Source organism: Chlorocebus sabaeus, chromosome 14 (assembly GCF_047675955.1).
Source record: "Chlorocebus sabaeus isolate Y175 chromosome 14, mChlSab1.0.hap1, whole genome shotgun sequence".
Classification (NCBI taxonomy): Eukaryota; Metazoa; Chordata; class Mammalia; order Primates; family Cercopithecidae; genus Chlorocebus; species Chlorocebus sabaeus.
The window spans coordinates 31,969,887-31,991,963 of NC_132917.1; the positions used below are offsets into that span (position 1 = coordinate 31,969,887).

A 22,077-nucleotide genomic window follows, 5' to 3' on the forward strand; every position below is an offset into this window, starting at 1 on the left:
AATTGGAAGGGAAGAATTTAAAATCATTCTTTTCAAAGATAACATGATTGTCTACAATAAAAATGTCAAGGAATCTACAACACCCTCTCCTGCAAACCCCACAAAAAACATCCTTCTAAAACTGGCTGGGTGCAGTGGCTCATACCTATAATCCTAGCAGTTTGCGAGGCTGAGGGGGAGGATCACTTGAGCCCAGGAGTTCACGACCGGCCTCAGCAACATAGAGAGACCTTGTCTCTACAAAAAAGAAGGAGGGCCGGGCACAGTGGCTCACACCTGTAATCCCAGCACTTTGGGAAGCCGAGGCGGGTGGATCACCTGAGATTGGGAGTTTGAAACCAGCCTGGCCAACATGGTGAAACCAAGTCTGTACTAAAAATACAAAAATTAGCCAGGTGTGGTGGCGTGCGCCTGTAATCCCAGCTACTTGGGATTCTGAGGCAGGAGACTTGCTTGTATCCAGGAGGCAGAGGTTGCAATGAGCCAAGATTGTGCCACTGCACTCCAGCCTGGGTGACAGAGTGAGACCCTGTCTCAAAAAAATAATAATAGTTAAATAAAGTAAATAATTTTTTAAATGGCAAACATTACAAAATAATTCTAAACACCATGTAGGCCAAATTCAGTACACAGGTGATCACTTTACAAGATCAGTATAAAAGAATAGTTGTCATGAGTAGATGGTGAGCTTCCTGACACAGAAGGTAGTCTAATAAAGTCTTCGTGACATCCAAAATCTTACAGAAGGGATTCCCGCATTAAGGAGGAGGTTTCAAAGATTATCTGTAAAAAAAATTCTAGAATCTCAAAATGACAGAAAATTTCTCTGCAGGGTGACAAGCAAGGCAGAGCTAGGTGGGAAATTGCTTGTGTCTGAAACTAACCCCAGACTGTTACAGTTAATTAGAACAAGGTTCCTTCTTCTCATAGCTTCACACCACATAGCATTCCTGTTCTGGGCAACCAGACTGGTCTACACAGGTAGGGCAGGCATTCTCCTTTAGTGTTATTCGGAATTTGGGGAAGTATCCCCTTCACCCAGAAAGATTGCCCTCACATATCTGTGTCTGAAGTCTAAAATCTGGAATTTCATCATGTTAGACAACATTCCCCAAGTCTTCTATCATTCATTCTTTTTTTTCTTTTCTTTTTTGAGATAGGGTCTTGCTCTGTTGCCCAGGCACTGGTATGATCATACCTTGCTGCAGCCTGAAAATTCCTCGGTTCAAGTGATCCTCCCACCTCAGCCTCTAGAGTATCTGGGATTACAGGCATGCACCATCACGCCCAGATGATTAATTTTTGGTAGAGACAGGGTCTTCCTATTGTGCCCAGACTGATCTCAAGTAATCCTCTGCCTTGGCCTCCCAAAGTGTTGGAATTGCTGGTGTGAGTCACCTGGCCTGGCCCCAACTAAGTAAACAATAGTTAGGGTGGGAATGGGGCTGGGTATCTTCTACAATTTCCCAGATGAGAATCTTGTAACACAATTAGCTACTAACTCCTGCAGGTGATTAATTTACAGGCTGGATTTCCTCCAAGACTTGAAGTAGGGCAGGGTGTCACTTGGCAGGGGAGGACTGGGTATTGGTAAAGATGGGGGTGCTCGCAGAAGGATTTGCTGAAGACAAGCTTAACCTGCATATATATATATATATATTTTTTTTTTTTTTCTTTTCTTTTCTTTTTTTGAGACAGAGTTTCACTCTTCTTGCCCAGGCTGGAGTGTAATGGCACGATCTTGGCTCACCGCAACCTCCACCTCCCGGGTTCAAGTGATTCTCCTGCCTCAGCCTCCCCAGTAGCTGGGATTACAGGCATGCGCCACCACGCCCGGCTAATTTTGTATTTTTAGTAGAGACGGGGTTTCTCCATGTTGGTCAGACTGGTCTCAAACTCCCGACTTCAGGGGATCCACCTGCCTCAGCCTCTCAATATATTTTTAATAAAAATATTTTTAATATATTTATATTTTTAATAAAAATATTTCAAAGATATTTAAACACATACATATATGTATATATGTAGGTGTGTGTATCTATATCTTTCCAATCAGACTACAGCTCTGGGAATCTTCCCTATGGCTCCCAATCTGACAACTTTCGCCCAGCATGGACCTCTCTCCACTGCCCTTCTACCTTCCTTTCAAGTCCTGATACCTAGCAGAAACTACTAGAAAATTTAAAACAAAACTAATAAAAATGAAATCATGTCTTTTGCAGCAACCTTATTGATGGAACCGGCGGCCATTATCTTAAGTGAGATAACTCAGAAACGGAAAGTCAAATACCGTATGTACTCACTTACAAGTGGGAGCTAAATAATGTGTACACGTGGAGATAGAAAGCGGAATAGACATGGAGACTTGGAAAGGTGGGAGGGTGAGAGGGAGGCAAGGGATGAGAAATTATCTAACTGATAATGGTGGTTACACTCAAAGCTCAGATTTCACCACCACGAAATATATCAATGTAAAAAAACTGCACTTGAACCCCCATATCTATAAAAATAAATAATAGATAAATAAATAAAGCAAAACTATATATCTAACATTTTCACAGTATTCCTGGCTATTATTTCCAGCCAGGCTTGATTATAGCTGTAAACTAAAAATCCTAGGCCCCCCTGCACCAATGGAATGCATCCCCTCTGGGCTAAGGGGACCCCAGAAAAAAACTTAAACAAAGGACCTGGCCATGACAGGATGGGAGGTCAAACACACATCATCATACTCCCTCTCTTTTGTGGTTTGAACACAACTCATCAGCATTACTGTTAACATAGAGATCATAAGACTAACAGAACAGACTTTTTATGGCAATAAAATACCAAGTTATAAATAGGACATAAGACCATGCCAGGCAAAGGCTAAGTCACGCAGCTCTACACTTAAAGAATAAACTGTCCTAGGCTGGGCATCGTGGCTCATGCCTGTAATCCCAACAGTTTGGAAGGTGGAGGCAGTAGAATTGCTTGAGCCCAGGAGTTCAAGACCAGCCTGGGCAACATAGTGAGACCTCGTCTCTCAAAAAAAAAAAACAAACAATGAGGATCGACTGAGCCCAGGAGTTTGAGGCTGCAATGAACTGTGATTGCACCACTGCACTCCCACCTGGGTGACAGAGCAAGACCTACCTTGAAAAAAAATTTTTTTTAAAGAATAAACTGTGCCGTAACCACCACAGATTTTTCTTCGTTGGTAGCTAAACATGCATTGGTCTCAAGACAAGCACTATTGACAGTTGTGAATATTAAACAATTCGCAACTCATCCAGCTCACAAATGCTAACAATCCCTGTTCCACCTGCCATAACTACAGCTTTGATTGGAGAAGAGAGTGATTTCAGTAACTCTCTCCTGATCAGAGGACCACCAACCACAGACTGGTTCTGGCTGGTTTACAGAGATTGCGTACCTGCTTACCTTTGTGTTCTGAAAAGAACCTCTGAAGTATAGGCCTATTGTAATACATTTAAATCATTTAAAGGGATGTACAATCTTTTGGTTTCCCTGGGCCACATTGGAAGAAGAATTGTATTGGGCTACACATAAAATACACTAACGCTAATGATAGTTGATGAACTAAAAAAAAAAAAAAAAAAAATTTGCAAAAAAAAACCTCATAATGTTTTTAAAAGGTTTATGAATGGGCCGGGCGCGGTGGCTCAAGCCTGTAATCCCAGCACTTTGGGAGGCCAAGACGGGTGGATCACGAGGTCAGGAGATCGAGACCATCCTGGCTAACATGGTGAAACCCCGTCTCTACTAAAAAATACAAACAACTAGCCGGGCAAGGTGGTGGGTGCCTGTAGTCCCAGCTACTCGGGAGGCTGAGGCAGGAGAATGGCGTAAACCCGGGAGGCGGAGCTTGCAGTGAGCTGAGATCCGGCCACTGCACTCCAGCCTGGGCGACAGAGCGAGATTCTGTCTCAAAAAAAAAAAAAAAAAAAGTTTATGAATTTGTTCTGGGCCACATTCAAAGCCGTCTTGGGCCACGTGCAGTCCATGGGCTGCAGGTTGGATAAGCTTGATTTAAATGCTAAATCTCCACCCCAAAGTGAACTTGGGTTGTATGTTACATGCATGTTTATTCAATAGGCATGCGTCAAGACCACCTTCAGGAATATTCATAGCTCCTCCTGTAATCTGTTGAATATGTATGTTTAGCCAACCCATTCAACATAAAGCGTCTACCCCAACCCCTCCTTCGAGGTGCCTGTCTGTGGTCTTGGTTAGAGGCATGTTTCCCAGCCTGCGGGATGGCCACCTTGCAGGCTGTAACCCTTTAGAAGAAATAAAGTCTCCTCTCTCCTTTTCCAAATGTATACACTATTTTTTTTTTTAAGTGAACATAGCACAAACCACTGATATTTACAATACCCGGCAACCGTTGATTCTGTAGGTCGTGAATACTCAAGGTTTTCAGGTTTGTTACAGACGTGATATGCTGCTCATCTTCTATGGTGAGGGGACTGGCTTCCAGCATGAGAGAATAAATGTTCTTACAGGTACTCAGGACCAAACTGAGGCTTCCAGCCACACCAGCACATCTCTTTATTTGCAGCCTGAGGCTTGTGGCAGAGCTGAATATTTTTTCCAGATACTTGATATCTTTCTTATTCAACTTGCTGAAATCCCGGAGTGTGACCTCCAGAGTCCTGAATTCCTGCTTCCAGTTGAAGAACAGAGATACAGCCCTGCTGGGAATGTAGGTTTCTGGGGCCTCTTCCATGTGGATTGTGCCTGTGTCTTCTGCAGCCTTGTCCCATGAAGCCATAGCTCCCCCATAGAAGTCCAGTTTAATGAAGTCCAGAGCACTTGCACAATTGGGCAAGTGTTCAAAGAAGTCAAATAAGTAATCGGGGATGTTCTCTGAATTGATATATAAGCTTTTACCTTGAAAGAAAGCTTCAAATTCTTGGCTCAGGGCTGATTTGGATGTACTCTCATGATATAAATGGATGCCACACTCTACAAAGGAACTGATGTTTATGGCTTTCAGAATTTCTTGCTCAGTGGTGTTTTTCACACTTTGCAAAGATTCCTGTCTCCAGAGAGGCCTCTTGGTGATGGAAAGCCCGAGAAGGCAGCCATGTTGATACACTGCTGCGAGGTGCTTCATAACAGCCCTGGTGGCTTCCACAGATGACCCACAGGTGTACCGGAGCAGGCTGCTATACGTGGATGTAATGTCCGAAATGGAAACCATTTTCTGCAAGTAACCATTCCCCTTGGTCACCTCCTCTGGCTCACGAGACGTCAATAAACTGCTGAGTCTTCGTCCTGCTGTGTACTCCTGGAATGACTTGTGAAAGAATTTATACTTTGGCTTGAACCTTTGAGCCGTATATTTACAGAGGAGCCCAGTTGTCAGCAGGACTTCCTCATTCACGCTGGACACATCCTCCAGTTTGAAATCAAACTTGTGGGAGAACACACCCTCCAGAGCTAGGTCTCCACAGTGGTCCAGGCTCCGAATGAAGTCACTTGCAGTCACACCTTTATGTTTGTGTTTGTTTTTCTGTATCAACAGATCATAGAAGGTATGGAACAGTGTTGTTTGTGTGTGAGAGTGGAACTCACTTTCACCCATCTGGATTGCACAAGTGATGACCACAAAGAGAGGGGTCTTCATGAGATTCCTCAAGCACCTGGATTTCTGAATTTGGAGCAACAAGCCTTCGGCAAGCTCCTCGATCAGCACTTCTCGGATGAGAGCCTGCGCGCTGTCTTCTGTCATATCCCCCACCTCAGCAATCAGGGCACCAAACTGCCGTATGTGCCTCAGGCACTCAGTGGTGGTGGTCACGATGACCATGTTCTTGAAGCGGTGGTTTTCCTTTATCAGGGCTTCGATTTCTGGGCAGTTCTGGGGCTTGAATTCATTGTAGCCATCAAGAAGAAAAAGAACCCTCTGCCGTAGCTTCAGCAGCATGGCCATGAATGTCTGCTTCCTGATTGTGCCTGGTATATCCAAGACCTGATCACAGAGGGTTTCAAAAAGTCCGCCCTGGGCCCTGCTGAGACGGATGAAGAAGACGAATTTGAACTTGGTCAGAGCCTCGCACTTTCCGGAGCCCCAGAGCATGGCAATTCGCTGCAGCAGAGTGGACTTCCCTTTGCCAGATTCCCCTTCAATGATGCAGGGGCTCTGAAGAGCCTGCAGGAGGCCGTTCAGGGTCAGCTGCTCCACGCGGTGATGGTGTTGGTCCTTCCTCCACAGGACAGGTTCTGTGAAGGTGCTTTTCAGGCTAAAAATAATGTCAATATCTTCACCAAGGGGATAGAAGTTCAGAAAAGATGGGGTATGGTACCAGTCCTTTAAATCCTGAGCCACATCGTCCAAGTCTCCTTCTGATATCCGATGGAAAAGACCTATTAGAGAAGAGGTGATGTTAAAGAGGACCCAATTCTGTGTCTCCTCAAAACCTAGAGTTCAGGAGGATGAATAAGGAGGTGAGGCTGAGAATCTGCCATTGGTGAACGTAATGTCCTTTCCCAGTTCCGAACGGACACAAAGGGTTCTGTCTGCTCCCCGTTTCCCCGGCATCCTTTACCCCACTCCCTTTTTTGCTTTCTGTTTCCTCCTTTCCACAACCAAATCTTATAGCAGCTGGCTGGAAAAGGGAGGAGCTTGTGTATGGGTTAAGGAAAGTAAAGAATTTGGCAGAGAAAGATGGTTGGGGTAACTGTCAGCATATTAGGCCTTCACTCTAAGTAAAATCTGTCATGACCTTATTTACTAATTAAAAAAAATAAAAACTGAATTCATATTTCATGAAAAATAGAATCGTGCTCTTGTGTCAGTCAGGCTGTCTTTACCAGGAGGCCTGGACATGGTAGGTAGTCAGCTGGGCCTCTCTCCCATAGGTAGATCTCATCCAAGCAGGGAACGCTGAGAACCACCGCTGCATTGGCAGCTTAACTAGTACACTCATTGTCCTGTTTTATCTTGCAGTGACACTATACTCAGTCATTTATTCCCTGGCCCTGGGGTTGTTTGGCTTCACCATCAATTGATCTACTATGAATTTTTCCTAAAATCATCTAAGCTTTTCCTTAGCAGGAATCAAAGGCCACTGCCAGGTGATATGAAGAAGAGGAAAAGCAGAGGCTCTGCCATTCACGCTATTTGCAGAAACAGATGCAAAACTAAATGATACTTACTTTGTCCATTCAAGTCCTGAAATAGAGGATAGTTCCATTCCTCAAGGGATTTAAGAAAGAGGTTACAGGCCTCTGAACCCTTTTTCAAAATCATGTGAATGATCCCTCTCGCAGCATCCTGCTCCACCTTCTCGCAGCAAATGTTGCATACTTCTCCGTAATTCAGAACATTCCATGCAAATAGGTCATCTGTAATTTGCTTTACAACAGTCATTCCCATTCTTTGAATAAGGGCTCGGCTATTGTCCTTTATGAAATTCACTGAGGAGATGGGGAGAAATATATATATTTATTTGTTTATATATAATGTGCATGTCAGCATCTGTCTCCAGAGCATTAGGGCCATGCGTTTTTTTCCTGTGGGCATCTCCTGAGTTATGGAGATGCCAAATGCTTGAATTCCAGGCCTTTAAGAAATGCTCTGCAAAGCAGTTCTAAACCCAGAGTCATTGATGAGCAAGATGGTTTTGCTTTGGTGATGAAGTAAGGTGTGTTATCTTGTCCCTCCAATATAAGACAGTCCCCATCGAGGTCGTAGTGGTAAGACCGTTGGCTTTAGAATAACAGCACTGGCCTAGGATCTGCCACTTGCTACCATCTGTATGACTTTGGCAAGTCACTAAGCCTCTTTGAGTCTATTTCAATTCTGTGCTGCTGACTGGGAACGGTGGCTCACGCCTGTAATTCCAGCACTTTGGGAGGCCGAGGCGGGTGGATCACCAGAGGTCGGTAGTGTGAGACCAGCCTGACCACATGGAGAAACCCTGTCTCTACTAAAAATGCAAAATTAGCCAGGTGTGGTGGCGCATGCCTGTAGTCTTAGCTACTCGGGAGGCTGAGGCAGGAGAATCACTTGAACCTGGGAGGTGGAGGTTGCAGTGAGCCAAGATTGTGCCACTGCACTCCAGCCCAACAAGAGTAAAACTCCATCTCAACAACAACAAAAAAAGTTATGTGCTGCTAAACGGTTTCACAAACTGGCCTTCTAGGAGTAAAGGCCCTAATTTGTAGCATTCACCAATCCCCGTGGTATAAATATTCCTACCATGGCCTATTTCAAACTAACAGTGTATGTCAACTGGCTAACAAAATCCTGAAAATTCAATAATCAGGTTTCACATCACAGTAAGAACCAGCTCCAGCACACCAGGGATTCCTCATCCGTACAATGGTGTGGAGAACAGTATTTAACTTAGGAATTCATGTATAGTATCTCGTACAAAGTTATAACTCAATATATGATAGCTACTATTTTTAGCCTTTATTCAGGTATAACCCTACAAAGGAAGAGCACATTTTATCTCTCACAGACTTTGGTCTTTTCTGAAGAGTATCACATCAAAACATTGATTTTTATCCAATGTAAGCTCTCCCGCCTGGTCTTGAGGATAGTTGTGTCCTTTTTGTGTCTGACTCTGCAATATCTAATTCTGAAAGGCAGACCACACTGTACCCAGGCACTGTGCCCATGCTATGTTTGTGACAGCTTGGAGAAATGTCTTCCTGGTTTTTAACTCTCAGACACCGTCTGCAATAGATTTCTTCCTGGGCTAGGCTGCTTCTGGTTTTTTTGTTTTGTTTTGTTTTGTTTTTGTTTTTTTGATGAAGTTTCGCTCTTATTGCCCAGGCTGGAGTGCAGTGGTGCGATCTCAGCTTACCACAACCTCCGCCTCCTGGGTTCAAGTGATTCTCCTGCCACAGTCTCCCAAGTAGCTGGGATTACAGGCATGCACCACCACGCCAAGCTAATTTTGTATTTTTAGTAGAGATGAGATTTCTGTATGTTGGTCAGGCTGGTCTCGAACTCCTGACCTCAGGTGATCCGCCCGCCTCAGCCTCCCAAAGTGTTGGGATTACAGGCATGAGCCACCGTGCCTGGCCGCTCCTGGCTTTCAAACCTGTGTTGATTGATCAGAGAGGGAATGTGCTTCTCTCAAAGACCCCAGAACCTCTCTGGCCTGAAATGCACCATCAATCACTCCAAGCACCAGGACCCCATCCCAGCTGTCCTTTCTCACCATTGCAGAGCTCTACTGCTGACCTCAGCCGGCATATTCCCTGTCTACATGTCCTGCAAGACAGTCCCATCTCTTTCCTTCTGGGGTCTCATCTGTTCTCTAGCTTCTACATCATCCCTATGGAAGTAACCTCTAAGTCTGTGTCCCATTGTGATCTTCAGTTTAGAGCTAAAGAAATACAGCCTCAGCTGGATGCGGTGACTCATGCCTGTAATCTCAGCACTTTGGAAGGTTGAGGTGGGTGGATTATCTGAGGTCGGGAGTTCAAGACTAGCCTGACCAACATGGAGAAACCCTGTCTCTACTAAAAATACAAAATTAGCCAGGCGTGGTGGCGCATGCCTGTAATCCCAGCTACTTGGGAGGCTGAAGCAGGCGAATCACTTGAACCTGGGAGGTGGAGGTTGCGGTGAGCCGAGATCTCGCCATTGCAGTCCAGCCTGGGCAACAAGAGCAAAACTCCGTCTTGGGAAAAAAAAAAAAAGAAAGGAAGCCTCAGAAAGGCTTAGAGACCCACACACACAAGCTCACAGCCTAGCCTTCCTAAGACTGCATTTCTTCACCTATAAAATGAAGACATGTTATTTAAAAGACTAATTATTTAAAAGACTCATTATATTGAATAAGTCACATAACTCTCATACACAAAAATGTCTCAAAATTGGAAAAGTGGCTGAGGGTGGTAGCTCACGCCTGTAATCCCAGCACTTTGGGAGGCCAAGGCGGGTGGATCACGAGGTCAGGAGATCGAGACCAGCCTGGCTAATATGGTGAAACCTCACCCTTACTAAAAATACAAAAAATTAGCTGGGCATGGTGGCACTCGCCTGTGGTCCCAGCTACTCAGGAGGCTGAGGCAGGAGCATTGCTTGAACCCAGGAGGTGGAGGTTGCAGTGAGCCGAGATCACACCACTGCACTCCAGCCTGGGCTACAGAGCGAGAGTCTGTCTCTCACACACACACACACACACACACACACACAAAAATATATATATATATAAAACAGTAAGGTATTATTGTACTATGTTATATATCCTTGTATGTAGACCATCATACTCCTTCCTTATCAAGTAATTAGGTGGAAAAAATGCTGCACATTTATTCATTCATTATTCATTCTTTTCAGAATATCTCTTTATCTAGACCAATGCCTTTTAATAGAACGTTCTGTGATAATGAACATGTTCTATATCCGCATTATACAATATGGTAGTCATTAGTCACATCTGACTACTGAGTACTTGAAATCTGGCTACAGTGACTGTGCAACTGAAGTTTAAATTTTATTTTATTTTATTTAAATTAACCTTTAAATAGCCACAGGGGGCTAGTGGCTACTACTAATATACTAGACAGCGCAGGTCTACACCCAATTGTTGAAGTGGAAAGAGCTACATTTTGGTTGCCACTTAGATCTACACCATGCTTCTTCACAATGAGCTTGATGTGTGTAGCTCTCTGCTGTCTGGCTGAACAGATGATGAGAACACTTTGAAACATACACCTGGTCACTCTTTGTGTAAGTCCTATCCTGTCTATGGTTCTGTCTTTTATCACAGGTTACCATATTTGCAACTGAATTCCTAAAACGACAGAAGAATATTTATCGGTAATTCCACATATGACTGGTCAGAGGAAGCCGTGAATTGATTTTCCATTCAACATCATCAGTATTTGGTAGCAGACACTATAACCAGGCAGATGTTATTTCTCATATACTTACTTGTTCTAAATGAAAGCTTCCCACCTTTCTATAACTCAATAGAAAATATTTCCAAATGGACAGGTCAAAGGTGATCCCAATATTGTCCTCTTTTTTCTATAAAACTACTCTTCATTCTGTAAAACAAACAAAACAGAACCAGAGACTATCAGGCAGAGGGGCTGGTGCAATTAACTAAGTAATGCCCTGCTTTTCATAGATAAGAAAATGGTGACTCAAACCAGATAAAAACTTGCTCAAAGCCACTGGCTATTCATGGCCAAGCCCTAAAGAGAACCCAGGCGTCTGGACTCCTGGCCTAGAGCTCTAAACTGTGCTCAACTGGAACTTTGCCCTTCTCTTCAAAGTTTCTTCTCGTTTCTGCTGTTCAGAGCCAAGAAGGCAACTTGGAATTAAATGTTAAAAGACGGTATAAGTGTCAACATGAATGGTGCAGAGGGTACGTTCTCTCTGTTCTCTCCGGTATTTCCAAGAAAGAGTATACGGACTGGAATCATCCAGGGAGGAAGTTTTCATGGAGGAGACAGCACATGAAGCTGGTCTTAAAGGATAAGTAGGACCGGGCGCTGTGGGAGGTCAAGGCAGGCGGATCACCTGAGGTAAGGAGTTCGAGACCAGCATGATCAACATGGTGAATCCCCATCTCTACTAAAATACAAAAGTTAGCTGGGCCTGGTGGCACACGCCTGTAATCCCAGCTCTTCAGAAGGCTGAGGCAGGAGAATCACTTAAGCCCGGGAGACGGAGGTTGCAGTTAGCCGAGATAGTGCCACTGCACTCCAGCCTGGCAGACGGAGCGAGACTGTGCCTCAAAAAGGAAAAAACAGACTGTGCCTCAAAAAGGAAAAAAAAAAAAAGGATAAGTAAGATGAGGCGAGGTAGTTGGGTTGGGGTGGAGGTGGAGGTGAGGATGTAAAACGCCTTGCAGGTGAGAGGATGAGACCGGGGAGTATGGAAAGGGGAAATGTTCTCTTGTCTCCTTTGCAGGGCGTACGATGGGGGTGTGGCACGCTTCTTCAGTGCCCGCTGCTCAGACCTCTAGGGGAGCATACAGATGGGCAGACTGTGGGGTTCCAATCCCACGGCAGTGTCTAGTGGTGAATGTTTACAGCTCCTGAAGCCCCAGTGGGTGTGTGTTACAGGGTGCTCTTTCGGTTTAGCTGTCCGTAGGCGGCTTGTGTTCGCTCAGTTAGACCCCTGCCTTATTGCAAGGACAGAGGGTTTTCTGTATTCCGGGGTTCTTGCCTTGGGGTTCTTGCCTTGGTGTACTGGAGGAATTGGATCACACGTGGTCTTGGAGAAAGAGTGCAAGGTTTTATTGACTGGAAGAAGCTGTCAGCAGATGGGGTAGCCAGAAGGGAGATGGTTTTTCCCTGGAGTCAGACTGCCACCGACTCTTCTCCAACACTCCCCACCAAACTCCGCGTCCTTCCTCTGGCGGATGCCCTGCTGGCGTGCCAGGGTCTGTTGTGTGCTCTTCCGCCAGCATTCGCCCTTCAGTGTCCTCTTGACGTCCAGCTGCTTGTGTATCTGCCTGCTAGGGTCTCTGGGATTTTTATACGCATAGGATGACGGTGTGGCAGGCCAGGGTGGTCTTGGGAAATGCAACATTTGGGCTCCAAGGCAGGAGTGCCTGTCCTCACCTAGGTTCGTGGGCACAGGCCTGGGGGTGGAGCCCTTGCCAGGGACCCGCCCTTCTGGGACCCGCCCTTCTCTTCCCTGCACTTCCCTGAGGAGACAGAAAAAAGGAGTTATGCTTCCAGGGTACAAAGGGGAAAAGCTATGGAAAGCCTTGTATGCCAAGATGAGGCATTTGTTCTTTATCCTATGAGCAACTGGGAGAGATTATGCTATGAGGAGCATGTTTAAAGTGATGTTTTAAGAAACGGATTTCATCTTCCTGGTATGGTCCTGTCATTTCATCCTCCTAGATGGTTTGAAAAGCAACTTCCTTTCTCCCTTTCCCCTCCACACACTCTGAGAAGCAGGGGCCCAGAAGCCTCTGAGACTGCTCTGTGTGCATTCCCAAACCAAGCTAGATGATCTACCCCGGCTCCTCATACACACATACACGACCCCCTGCGTCAGGATGAAGATGCAAAGTCTGAATTAAAGGCAGTATGAGAGGGCAGACAGGAAGTGGGGAAGAGAACTAGAATCACTGGGTGGGGAGAAACAAAAGGGGAGCTATGTGAGTGGGATTGGGGTATGTGAATGGAGTTGGCTTGGGAACTCATGTGAATGGAATTGGCATGGGAACTCATGTTATCCTAACATTAAAACTCTTTTTTTGAGACAGGGTCTCACTCTGTCACGCGGGCTGGAGTGCAGTGGCCTGATCATGGCTCACGGCATCCTTAACCTTCTGGGCTCCCACTTCAGCCTCCTGAGTAACTGGGACCACAGGTGTGTGCTACTATGCCTGGCTCATTTTTTTTCTTTCTTTCTTTTTTTTTTTTTTTTTGAGACAGAGGCTTGCCGTGTTGCCCAGGCTGGTCTCAAACTCCTGGGCTAAAGTGATCTGCCTGCCTCAGTCTCCCAAAATGCTGGGATCACAAGCGTGAACCACCACGTCTGGTCATTACCCTAACATTTTATTATGAACATTTTCACACATAGAGAAAATCCATCCCTCTATTCATTTATCAATTTATGTAAGTTGCAGATGTTAGCACATTTCTACGTCCATATAATTAAGTAGAATTCAATGCTGGTTTATTATTCTTTATTATTCTTATTCTTTATTCTTTATTATTCTTTCTTAGGAAAAATTCACCTACAGTGAAAGCACAGATTTTAACTGTACCCTTTGATGAGCTGAAAAATGCTTCTTCTTCAAACACCTATCAAGACAGAAAACACTGCCCTCTCCTTGGAAAGTATCCCATGCCCCTTCCCAGTCAAATTCCGTCTCCACCGTACCCTCACAGGCAATCTCCATTCTGATTTTTTTAAACCATAAATTAGTTTAGCCTGTTGAAGAACTTCACATAAACGGAATCATACAGCATGTGCTACTCCTTTAATTCCACACAACGTCTGTGTAAGTCATTCATGCTGTTGCTTGTAGTATAAGTAGTTTATAACATTTCATTGCTTAGTAGTACTCTACTGTATAAAATACTACAATTTATTGGCTGGGTGCAATGGTTCACGCCTGTAATCCCAGCACTTTGGGAGGCGTAGGCGGGCGGATTACGAGGTCAAGAGATTGAGATCATCCTGGCTAACACGGTGAAACCCCGTCTTTACTAAAAACTACAAAAATTAGCCAGGTGCAGTGGTGGGCACCTGTAATGCCAGCTACTTAGGAGGCTGAGGCAGGAGAATTGCTTGAACCCGGGAGGCAGAGCTCACTGAGCAAAGATGGTGCAACCGCACTCCAGCCTGGGCAACAGAGCAAGACTCTGTCTCAAAAAAAACAAAACAAAAACAAAACAAAACAAAACAAAACAAAAAAAACGTGCATTTCACAACAAAACCTCTCACTCAGGTTCCCCTCTCTCTCTGCAGGAGAGAGAGCTATTCTCTTTTCTCTTTCTTTCCCCTATTAAACCTCCACTTTCTTTCTTTTTTTTTTCATTACCTTTAATAAAGATAACATTTTACTGGTAAGGATCCGAGAAGGAGTCTGGATACCTGTTTCCCTCAATAGAACTTGGGAGGCCTCTCCCTTCATACATATTATCACTGAAGTACTAAAAGGAATACTTAATAGATCAAAGAGATTCATATTTACTTTAATAGCTGTGATCATAGAGCTTATAGCTATCACAGCTACTGCTGCTGCTGGTGGTGTTGCTTTGCACTCTTCTATAGGCAGGCTGGAGTGCAGTGGTGCGACCTCAGCTCACTGCAACCTCTGCCACCTGGGTTCAAGCAATTCTCTTGTCTAAGCCTCCCAAATAGCTGGGATTACAAGTGCATGCCTCCTTACCCAGCTAATTTTTGTATTTTTAGTAGAGACTGGGTTTCACCATGTTGGCCAGAATGGTCTCTATCTCCTGACCTCGTGATCCGCCCCCATCGGCCTCCCAAAGTGCTGGGATTACAGGTGTGAGCCACCGTGCCCGGCCTAAACCTCCACTCTCGAACTCCACTCTCAAACTCTCTTTTTGTGTGTCTATATCCTTGATTCACTTGGTGTGAGACAACGAACATCGGGTATTTACCCCAGACAATGATGCTGCTTCAAAAGCATATCTGTTTTCAGAAAATAAAATTTCCCTTTTATGTTAAAACTAATTCATTAACAATATAAAAAAATTGTCATTGAAATTGGAGCAGCCAGGTGTGGTGGCTCACGCCTGTAATCCCAGCACTTTGGGAGGCCAAGGCAGGTGGATCATGAGGTCAAGAGATTGAGACCATCCTGGCCAACATGGTGAAACCCCGTCTCTACTAAAAATACAAAAATTAGCCAGGCGTGGTGGCGGGTGCCTGTACTCCCAGCTATTCGGGAGACTGAGGCAAGAGAATCACTTGAACCCTGGAGGTGGAGGTTGCAGTGAGCCGAGATTGCGCCACTGCACTCCGTCTGGTGATAGAGGGAGACTCTGTCTCAAAAAAAAAAAAAAAAAAAAAAAAGAAAAAGAAAAAAAAAATAAAGAAAGAAAAGAAATGGGGGCAGCTCAGGAGCATAAGCTAAGCCAGGGCACATTTTGGTGTCAGGATTGTGTTCAAACTACAGCTTTACCACTGACACGCTAAGAGTCCTCAAACAAGGCGTAGTGACTGGCACACAAGAAGGACTCAGTGAATAGCAGCAACTATAGATTCTTCTTTCCCTTTCTACTTCCCCAAAAAGGGGTGGGTTTGGGAAGAATCAGCCCATCCCTGACTGGGTCAAAGTTTAAGTAAGAGTAGAAAAAGAGGAAGAAGATAGAGGAAGGAGCTAAGAAGTATAAAGTTTTTAATTGCTCTCAAGAACAAAATCAACCCATACACTGAAGCTCATGTAATTTTTCTCAGTTACCCACTGGCATGCAGAACAGGGCTGTGGACTGGGCGTGGGGGTTCATGCTTGTAATCTCAGCACTTTGGGAGGCCAAGGAGGGCAGATCACCTGAAGTCAGGAGTTTGAGACCAGCCTGGCCAACATGGTGAAACCCCGTCTCCGCTAAAAATACAAGAAATTAGCCAGGCGTGGAGATACACACCTGTAATCGCAGCTTCTGGGGAGCCTGGGACAGGAGAGTTGCTTGAACCCAGGAGGTAGAGGTTTCAGTGAGCCAAAATAGCACCATTGCACTCCAGCCTGGGTGACAGAGAGAGACTCCGTCTCAGAAAAAAAAAAAAAAAAAGATTAGGACTTCGACCTGTGTACTCCCCTGGAATGTAGCTATGGCCTCGCAACCCCTCCCCACAAGCTGTCCAGTGAATAACTGAATTGGGTGGAAGAAGTCCTTTCCCCACATTTGTACATTGGAAAATAATATATATAATATATATAACATATATATATACACACACACACAGAGAAAGAGAGAGAGAAGGAGAGAGCGAGGAGAGAGAAAGATGGAGTCTCACTCTGTCTCTCAAGCTGGACTGCAGTGGCACGATCTCGGCTTACTGCAACCTCCACCTCCCAGGTTCAAGCGATTCTCCTGCCTCAGCCTCGCGAGTAGCTGGGACTACAGGCGCATGCCAGTATGGCTGGCTAATTTTTTGTATTTTAGTAGAGACGGGGTTTCACCATGTTGCCCAGGCTAGTCGTGAATTCCTGAGCTAAGGCAATCTGCCCACCTCGGCCTCCCAAAGTGCTGGGATTACAGGCATGAGCCACTGTGCCTGGCTGGAAAATAGTATTTAGAACTAATTCTAAAATTGGCAGTTTCTTACGAATGGTTACATGAGCTCCTCAAAGACCTGAAGTTTCTCTGGACCAATATAACCCACGTCTATGGGGTCATTCCCACACCTCACGGATAAAATAAGGGAAAGAGTACATATAATTAGGAGCAGACAGGAAGCACACGAAAATGGAAAATGTGTGTGCTTTGGCATTGCAGATCTGAATTCAAATCCTCACTCTGCAGCTTATGAGGTAAGTATCCCTAGACATGTTACTTAGTCTTTCCAAATCTTGCTTTAATATCCACCTCCTTGGACTGTTGTGAAGATTAAACATGAAAGTAGTTGTGATAAAGGTGGTCAGTGGGTGTTATCTGTCTTCCTTTCTAGTGAAAAGGCTCTAGACTAGAATGTTCTCAGGTCTTTAATAGGCTTCAGCAATCTCACATGTTAATAATAGTGTTATGTGCTGAACTGGGCTTCCCCCAAATCCATATGTTGAAGCCCTGAACTTCAGAATGTGACTGTATTTGGAGACAGGGCCTTTAAAGAGGTCGTTAAGCTGAAAAGAGGCTGTGACGGAAGAGGAAATTGGGACACACAAAGGGAGATGCCAGAATGTGCATACAGAGAGAAAAGGCCAAGGAGAGAGGTGTGGGGAGAAGCTAACCCTGCTGACACCTTGATCTTGGACTTCCAGCCTCCAGAACTGTGAGAATACAAATTTCTGTTGTTTAAGCCACGCAGTCTGTGGTATTTTAAACAAATTAATACGACTAGTATTATAGAAGTGTGTGAACTGTTAAGAAGTGTGCTAACTGGTTCTATCCTAGTTTTGTAGACAATTAGCAGTGTGATGTAGGGCAGGACATTTAACTCCTCTCTACCACATTTTCCACCTCTCAAAGCCAGGCTGCAAGGATCAACTGAGATAATGTACGTAAAGACCCTATCACGAAATAGGTGTCCCGTAAAGGGTGATTTCTTTCACTTCTGTCTCCAAATACCAGGTTTCTCATCAGTAACTCGGGAGATTGGATGGACTAAGTAGTCTACCTGGTTCCTTTCAGCTTTGATCATCTATGATTCTAACAACAGTCTTAGCAACAAGAGTGAGTTTCTTGGCCGGGCGCGGTGGCTCACACGTGTAATCCCAGCACTTTGGGAGGCCGAAGTGGGCAGATCACGAGGTCAGGAGTTTGAGACCAGCCTGGCCAACATGGTGAAACCCTGTCTCTACTAAAAATACAAAAATTAGCCAGGGCACAGTGACGGGTGCCTGTAATCCCAGCTACTCGGGAGGCTGAGGCAGGAGAATTGCTTGAACCCAGGAGGCAGAGGTTGTAGTGAGCTGAGATCACGCCACTACACTCCAGCCTGGGTGAGAGAGCAAGACTCTGTCTCAAAAACAAAACAAAACAAAACAAAAGGGTGAGTTTCCTTTCTGTAATGCCAAAAAGTGTTTTCAAAGTCCTTTCCATCTCACAGTAGTCCAAGGGGTACATGTACCCCTTGAACCTGATGAAACCCCAGCAGACCCAATTAACCACCCCTAAAGGTTTCTCGGCAGGAAATCCCGCCAGTCATGCAAACCACACTCGTCAATGTTAAGGCTTTTGTACATCCCAGACACAAAATTTAAATGAATGTAAACCCAGGTTTTAATATTTGGGTCCCAGACCTTAAAAATCCCTTTCTCTCTACCCACAGTACCTGGCTGAGCAATCCAATTGCCCTCTTCTTGGGCGGACCAAGACACGTTTTTAAAATAAAGTTTCTTTGTATTTGCTTTCCGTTTCAGTGAGGTCTCGAGTTCTTGTAGACCAGATGCCTTCTTGTTCTGTGAAAGGAGAGTGCACAGAGAGGGAAACTGCTGAGCAATTCCTTTTTTTTTTTTCAAAGCACAATAAGAGTGGTTTGGACACAAGTTCTACCAGTTCAGAAAGGGAAGATGGGTGTAGCTGGGGAAGAAGTAGGACTTCAGAGTTAAGGATGCAAGAGCTAGAAATTCCCTCAAGAAAGGAATTGCTCATTTGTTTCCTGTTTGTTCACAACATAGGAATTCTATTGCTGTTCAGTTATTTATTCTATGCCTTAAAATGAAACAAAGTCTTTTGAACATCCAACATGTATTTTTTTTTCTCTTTCTGTCTTTCTTTCTTTCTTTCCTTTTTTTTGAGACAGAGTCTTGTTCTGTCACCCAGGCTGGAGTGCAGTGGCACGATCTCAGCTCACTCCAACCTCTGCCTCCCAGGTTCAAGCGTTCCTCCTGTCTCAGTCCTCCCAGTAGCTAAGATTACAGGCGTGCACCACCACGCCCAGCTAATTTTTGTATTTTTAGTAGAGACAGGATTTCACCATGTTGTCCAGGCTGGTCTCAAATTCCTGAACTCAGATAATCTGCCCGCCTTGGCCTCGCAAAGTGCTGGGATTACAGGCGTGAGCCACCTCACCCAGTCCCAACATGTATTTTAATGCTCAACCATGGGAGATAGAGCGGTAAATGAAATGAGCCAACTTAGTTGGCTAAAGCATATTGCTACTGCAGTCAAGGTCATACTTATCTCTGTACCTTGAAGCCCAGAGGACTTCCAGCAGATGTGTACTCTCAGTCAGCAGGGTGCTGGGCAAGGTCACACAGGGCAAATGGATCACCAGTTTTTGTCCACTCCACCGATGATGCACGGGGACACCTTCTGGAGTATAAACAGCCAGGGGCTCACAAGGGCACACTCACATTGAACACTTGTGTTCACAGACTCCAGGAGGCCCGCTTATACTCAGATGAGGAATGAAGAAATCTCTCTGCACTTCTCTTGAGGATGACATTCTTGCATACTCTTTCCTCTGTCTTTATGTTATGTAACTTCTTATTTCAAAAAGAGCATTCTGACAGTAGCCTATCTGCCATAGAGGGATATCAAAGCTTCCCCACAAATAAATGTCTACATCCTGGGTTTTCTAAGGGGGCATCAGTGTCAGTGTTTCCTAACTTGTGAGGTGGGCTTCTCTGAAGTGAGATTGAGGGCTACCCTATCAGCTAGATTTTTAAATTGTAATGAAGCCTACATATAAACATATGTTCAAGAGAAAAAAACTGCAAAGACAGCCACCAAAATAGTCACGGTGCTTATTGCTGGGGAATACAATTATAGGCAATTTTATATTTCCTCCTTTGGCTTATCTGTATATTCTAATTTTATTTATTTATTTATTTGTTTTTATCTATTTATTTATTTTTATTTTTTTTGAGACAGAGTCTTGCTCTGTCACCCAGGCTGGAGTGCAGTGGCCAGATCTCAGCTCACTGCAAGTTCTGCCTCCCGGGTTCACGCCATTCTCCTGCCTCAGCCTCCCAAGTAGCTGGGACTATAGGTACCCACCACTGTGCCTGGCTAATTTTTGTATTTTTTAGTAGAGATGGGGTTTCACCGTGGTCTCGATCTCCTGACCTCATGATCCGCTCACCTCAGCCTCCCAAAGTGCTGGGATTACAGGCGTGAGCCACCGTGCCCAGCCTATTTATTTATTTTTTTGAGACAGAGTCTCGTTCTGTTGCCCAGGCTAGAGTGGAGTGCATTGGCTCAATCTTGGCTCACTGCAACCTCTGCCTCCCAGGCTCAAGCAATTCTTGTGCTTCAGCCTCTCAATTTCAGGTGTGGGCCACCACCATGGCTAATTTTTTGTATTTTTAGTAGAGACAGGGTTTTGCTATGTTGACCAGGCTAGTCTTGAACTCTTGGTCTCCAGTGATCTGCCTTTGTTGGCCTCCTAAAGTACTGGGATTACAGGCAGGAGCCACCATGCCCAACCTGCATATTCTAATTCTCTATAGCAAACACCTATTACTTTTGTACTAATAAATGATGTAATATAGAATAAAAAGGGAAAATGTAGAAATACGGTTGTAGTAGGCTGAATAATGGCTACCCAAATATCCCAGGTCCTAATCCCTGGGACCTGTAAATATTGTGTCTTTTCAGATGTGATCCATTTAAGGCTCTGAAGATGGGGAGAGAATTCTGGATGATCCAGTTGGGCCCTTAATAATGTCCTTGTTAGAGACAGCCAGAGGGAGATTTGAAACTGATAGAAGAGGAGAAGGCAGTAAGACCATGAATGCAGAGATTTGAGTAATATGGCTATGAGCCAAAAGATGCCAGTGGCCACCTGCAGCTGAAAGAGGCATAAATGGATTCTCCCCTAAAGCTCCCAGAAAGAGTGTGGCCCTGCTGACACCTTGATTTCAGTCCCATGATACTGATGTTGGACTTCTGGTCCTCAGAACTGTGAGAGAATAAATTTCTGTTGTTTTAAACCACCCAGTTTGTGATATTTTGTTACAGCAACCACAGTAGACTAATACAGTAGTATTTCATAGTAAAATAAGCAAAATTATATCCATATTCATTCAAGTACATCTTCCGGACTGCCTCATCAGTTTCCTTTGTGAGTGGATTTGCATTCAGGTGTTTTCAGGGCATTTCAAATAGGTAATCAACTAGTAACTTCGGCATCCTACGTTCCAAAAGCTATGTCCCCTGCCCTTATGCTCTTCCTCCCAGTCTCTCCCAACCCTTATTATCCTGGGAGTGTAGTAAAGTGGAAATGCCCAGAGCTCTGGAGCCAAAGAGACCTGGGTTCAAGTCTGGATTCCTCCCTGTGATTAATACAAGTCACTTCAGCTTCTTAGCAGTGCAGTGATGGTTCCCCAACTTGCCCCAGGGTTGTTGTGAATATCAGCTCAGATGCCATCTGTGAAGTACCACATGGCACTAACTATTCTGTGACTTTAAACATCTGTAGATACTCATGTTTTTCACTCCCAGTTTAATGTGGAGGGAAGGAAAAGTCACGATACTTTTCTTTCTAGATGCCTGTAACTCATAACTCCAAAAATAATTATTCTGGAATTCTGTTAGTCTTCTTCTGCTTACATATTTAGTGGCAGGGAAGTCACTGGGCCAAATCAGGCTGGCAGCTTCCTAATATGCCTTAATAAAGAGGGGTCGATTTTTTTTTTTTTTTTTTTTTTTTTTTTGAGACAGAGTCTCCCTCTGTTGCCCAGGCTGGAGAGCAGTGGCCACAATCTCGGCTCACTGCAACCTCCACCTCCTGGGTTTAAGCGATTCTCCTGCCTCAGTCTCCCAAGTAGCTGGGATTACAGGGGCGCACCACTGTGCATGACTTTTTTTTTTTTTTTTTTTTTTTTTTTTTTTGAGACAGTTTCACTCTCATCGCCCAGGCTGGAGTGCAATGGTGTGATCTTGGCTCACTGCAGCCTCCGCCTCCCAGGTTCACGCCATTCTCCTGCTTCAGCCTCCCAAGTAGCTGTGCTTACAGACGTTCAACACCACGCCTGGCTAATTTTTGTA

The 22,077-nt window shown here is 44.7% G+C and overlaps 1 protein-coding gene across 1 annotated transcript in view; it reads right to left on the minus strand.

The window, feature by feature from the left end:
- The window catches only part of NLRC4 (NLR family CARD domain containing 4), a 40,863-nt gene extending 22,298 nt beyond the window's left edge, over nt 1–18,565 (minus strand). Inside the window, exons 1-4 of the mRNA XM_007971009.3 lie at nt 18,416–18,565; nt 10,910–11,025; nt 7,168–7,428; nt 4,381–6,375 (exon numbers count right to left, since the gene is read on the minus strand). Of these exons, the coding sequence (XP_007969200.2) occupies nt 4,381–6,375; nt 7,168–7,428; nt 10,910 (2,257 nt within the window). The 5' untranslated portion in view covers nt 10,911–11,025; nt 18,416–18,565. The remainder of the gene's footprint in view (nt 1–4,380; nt 6,376–7,167; nt 7,429–10,909; nt 11,026–18,415) is intronic.
- Between the last annotated feature and the right edge of the window lie 3,512 nt (nt 18,566–22,077).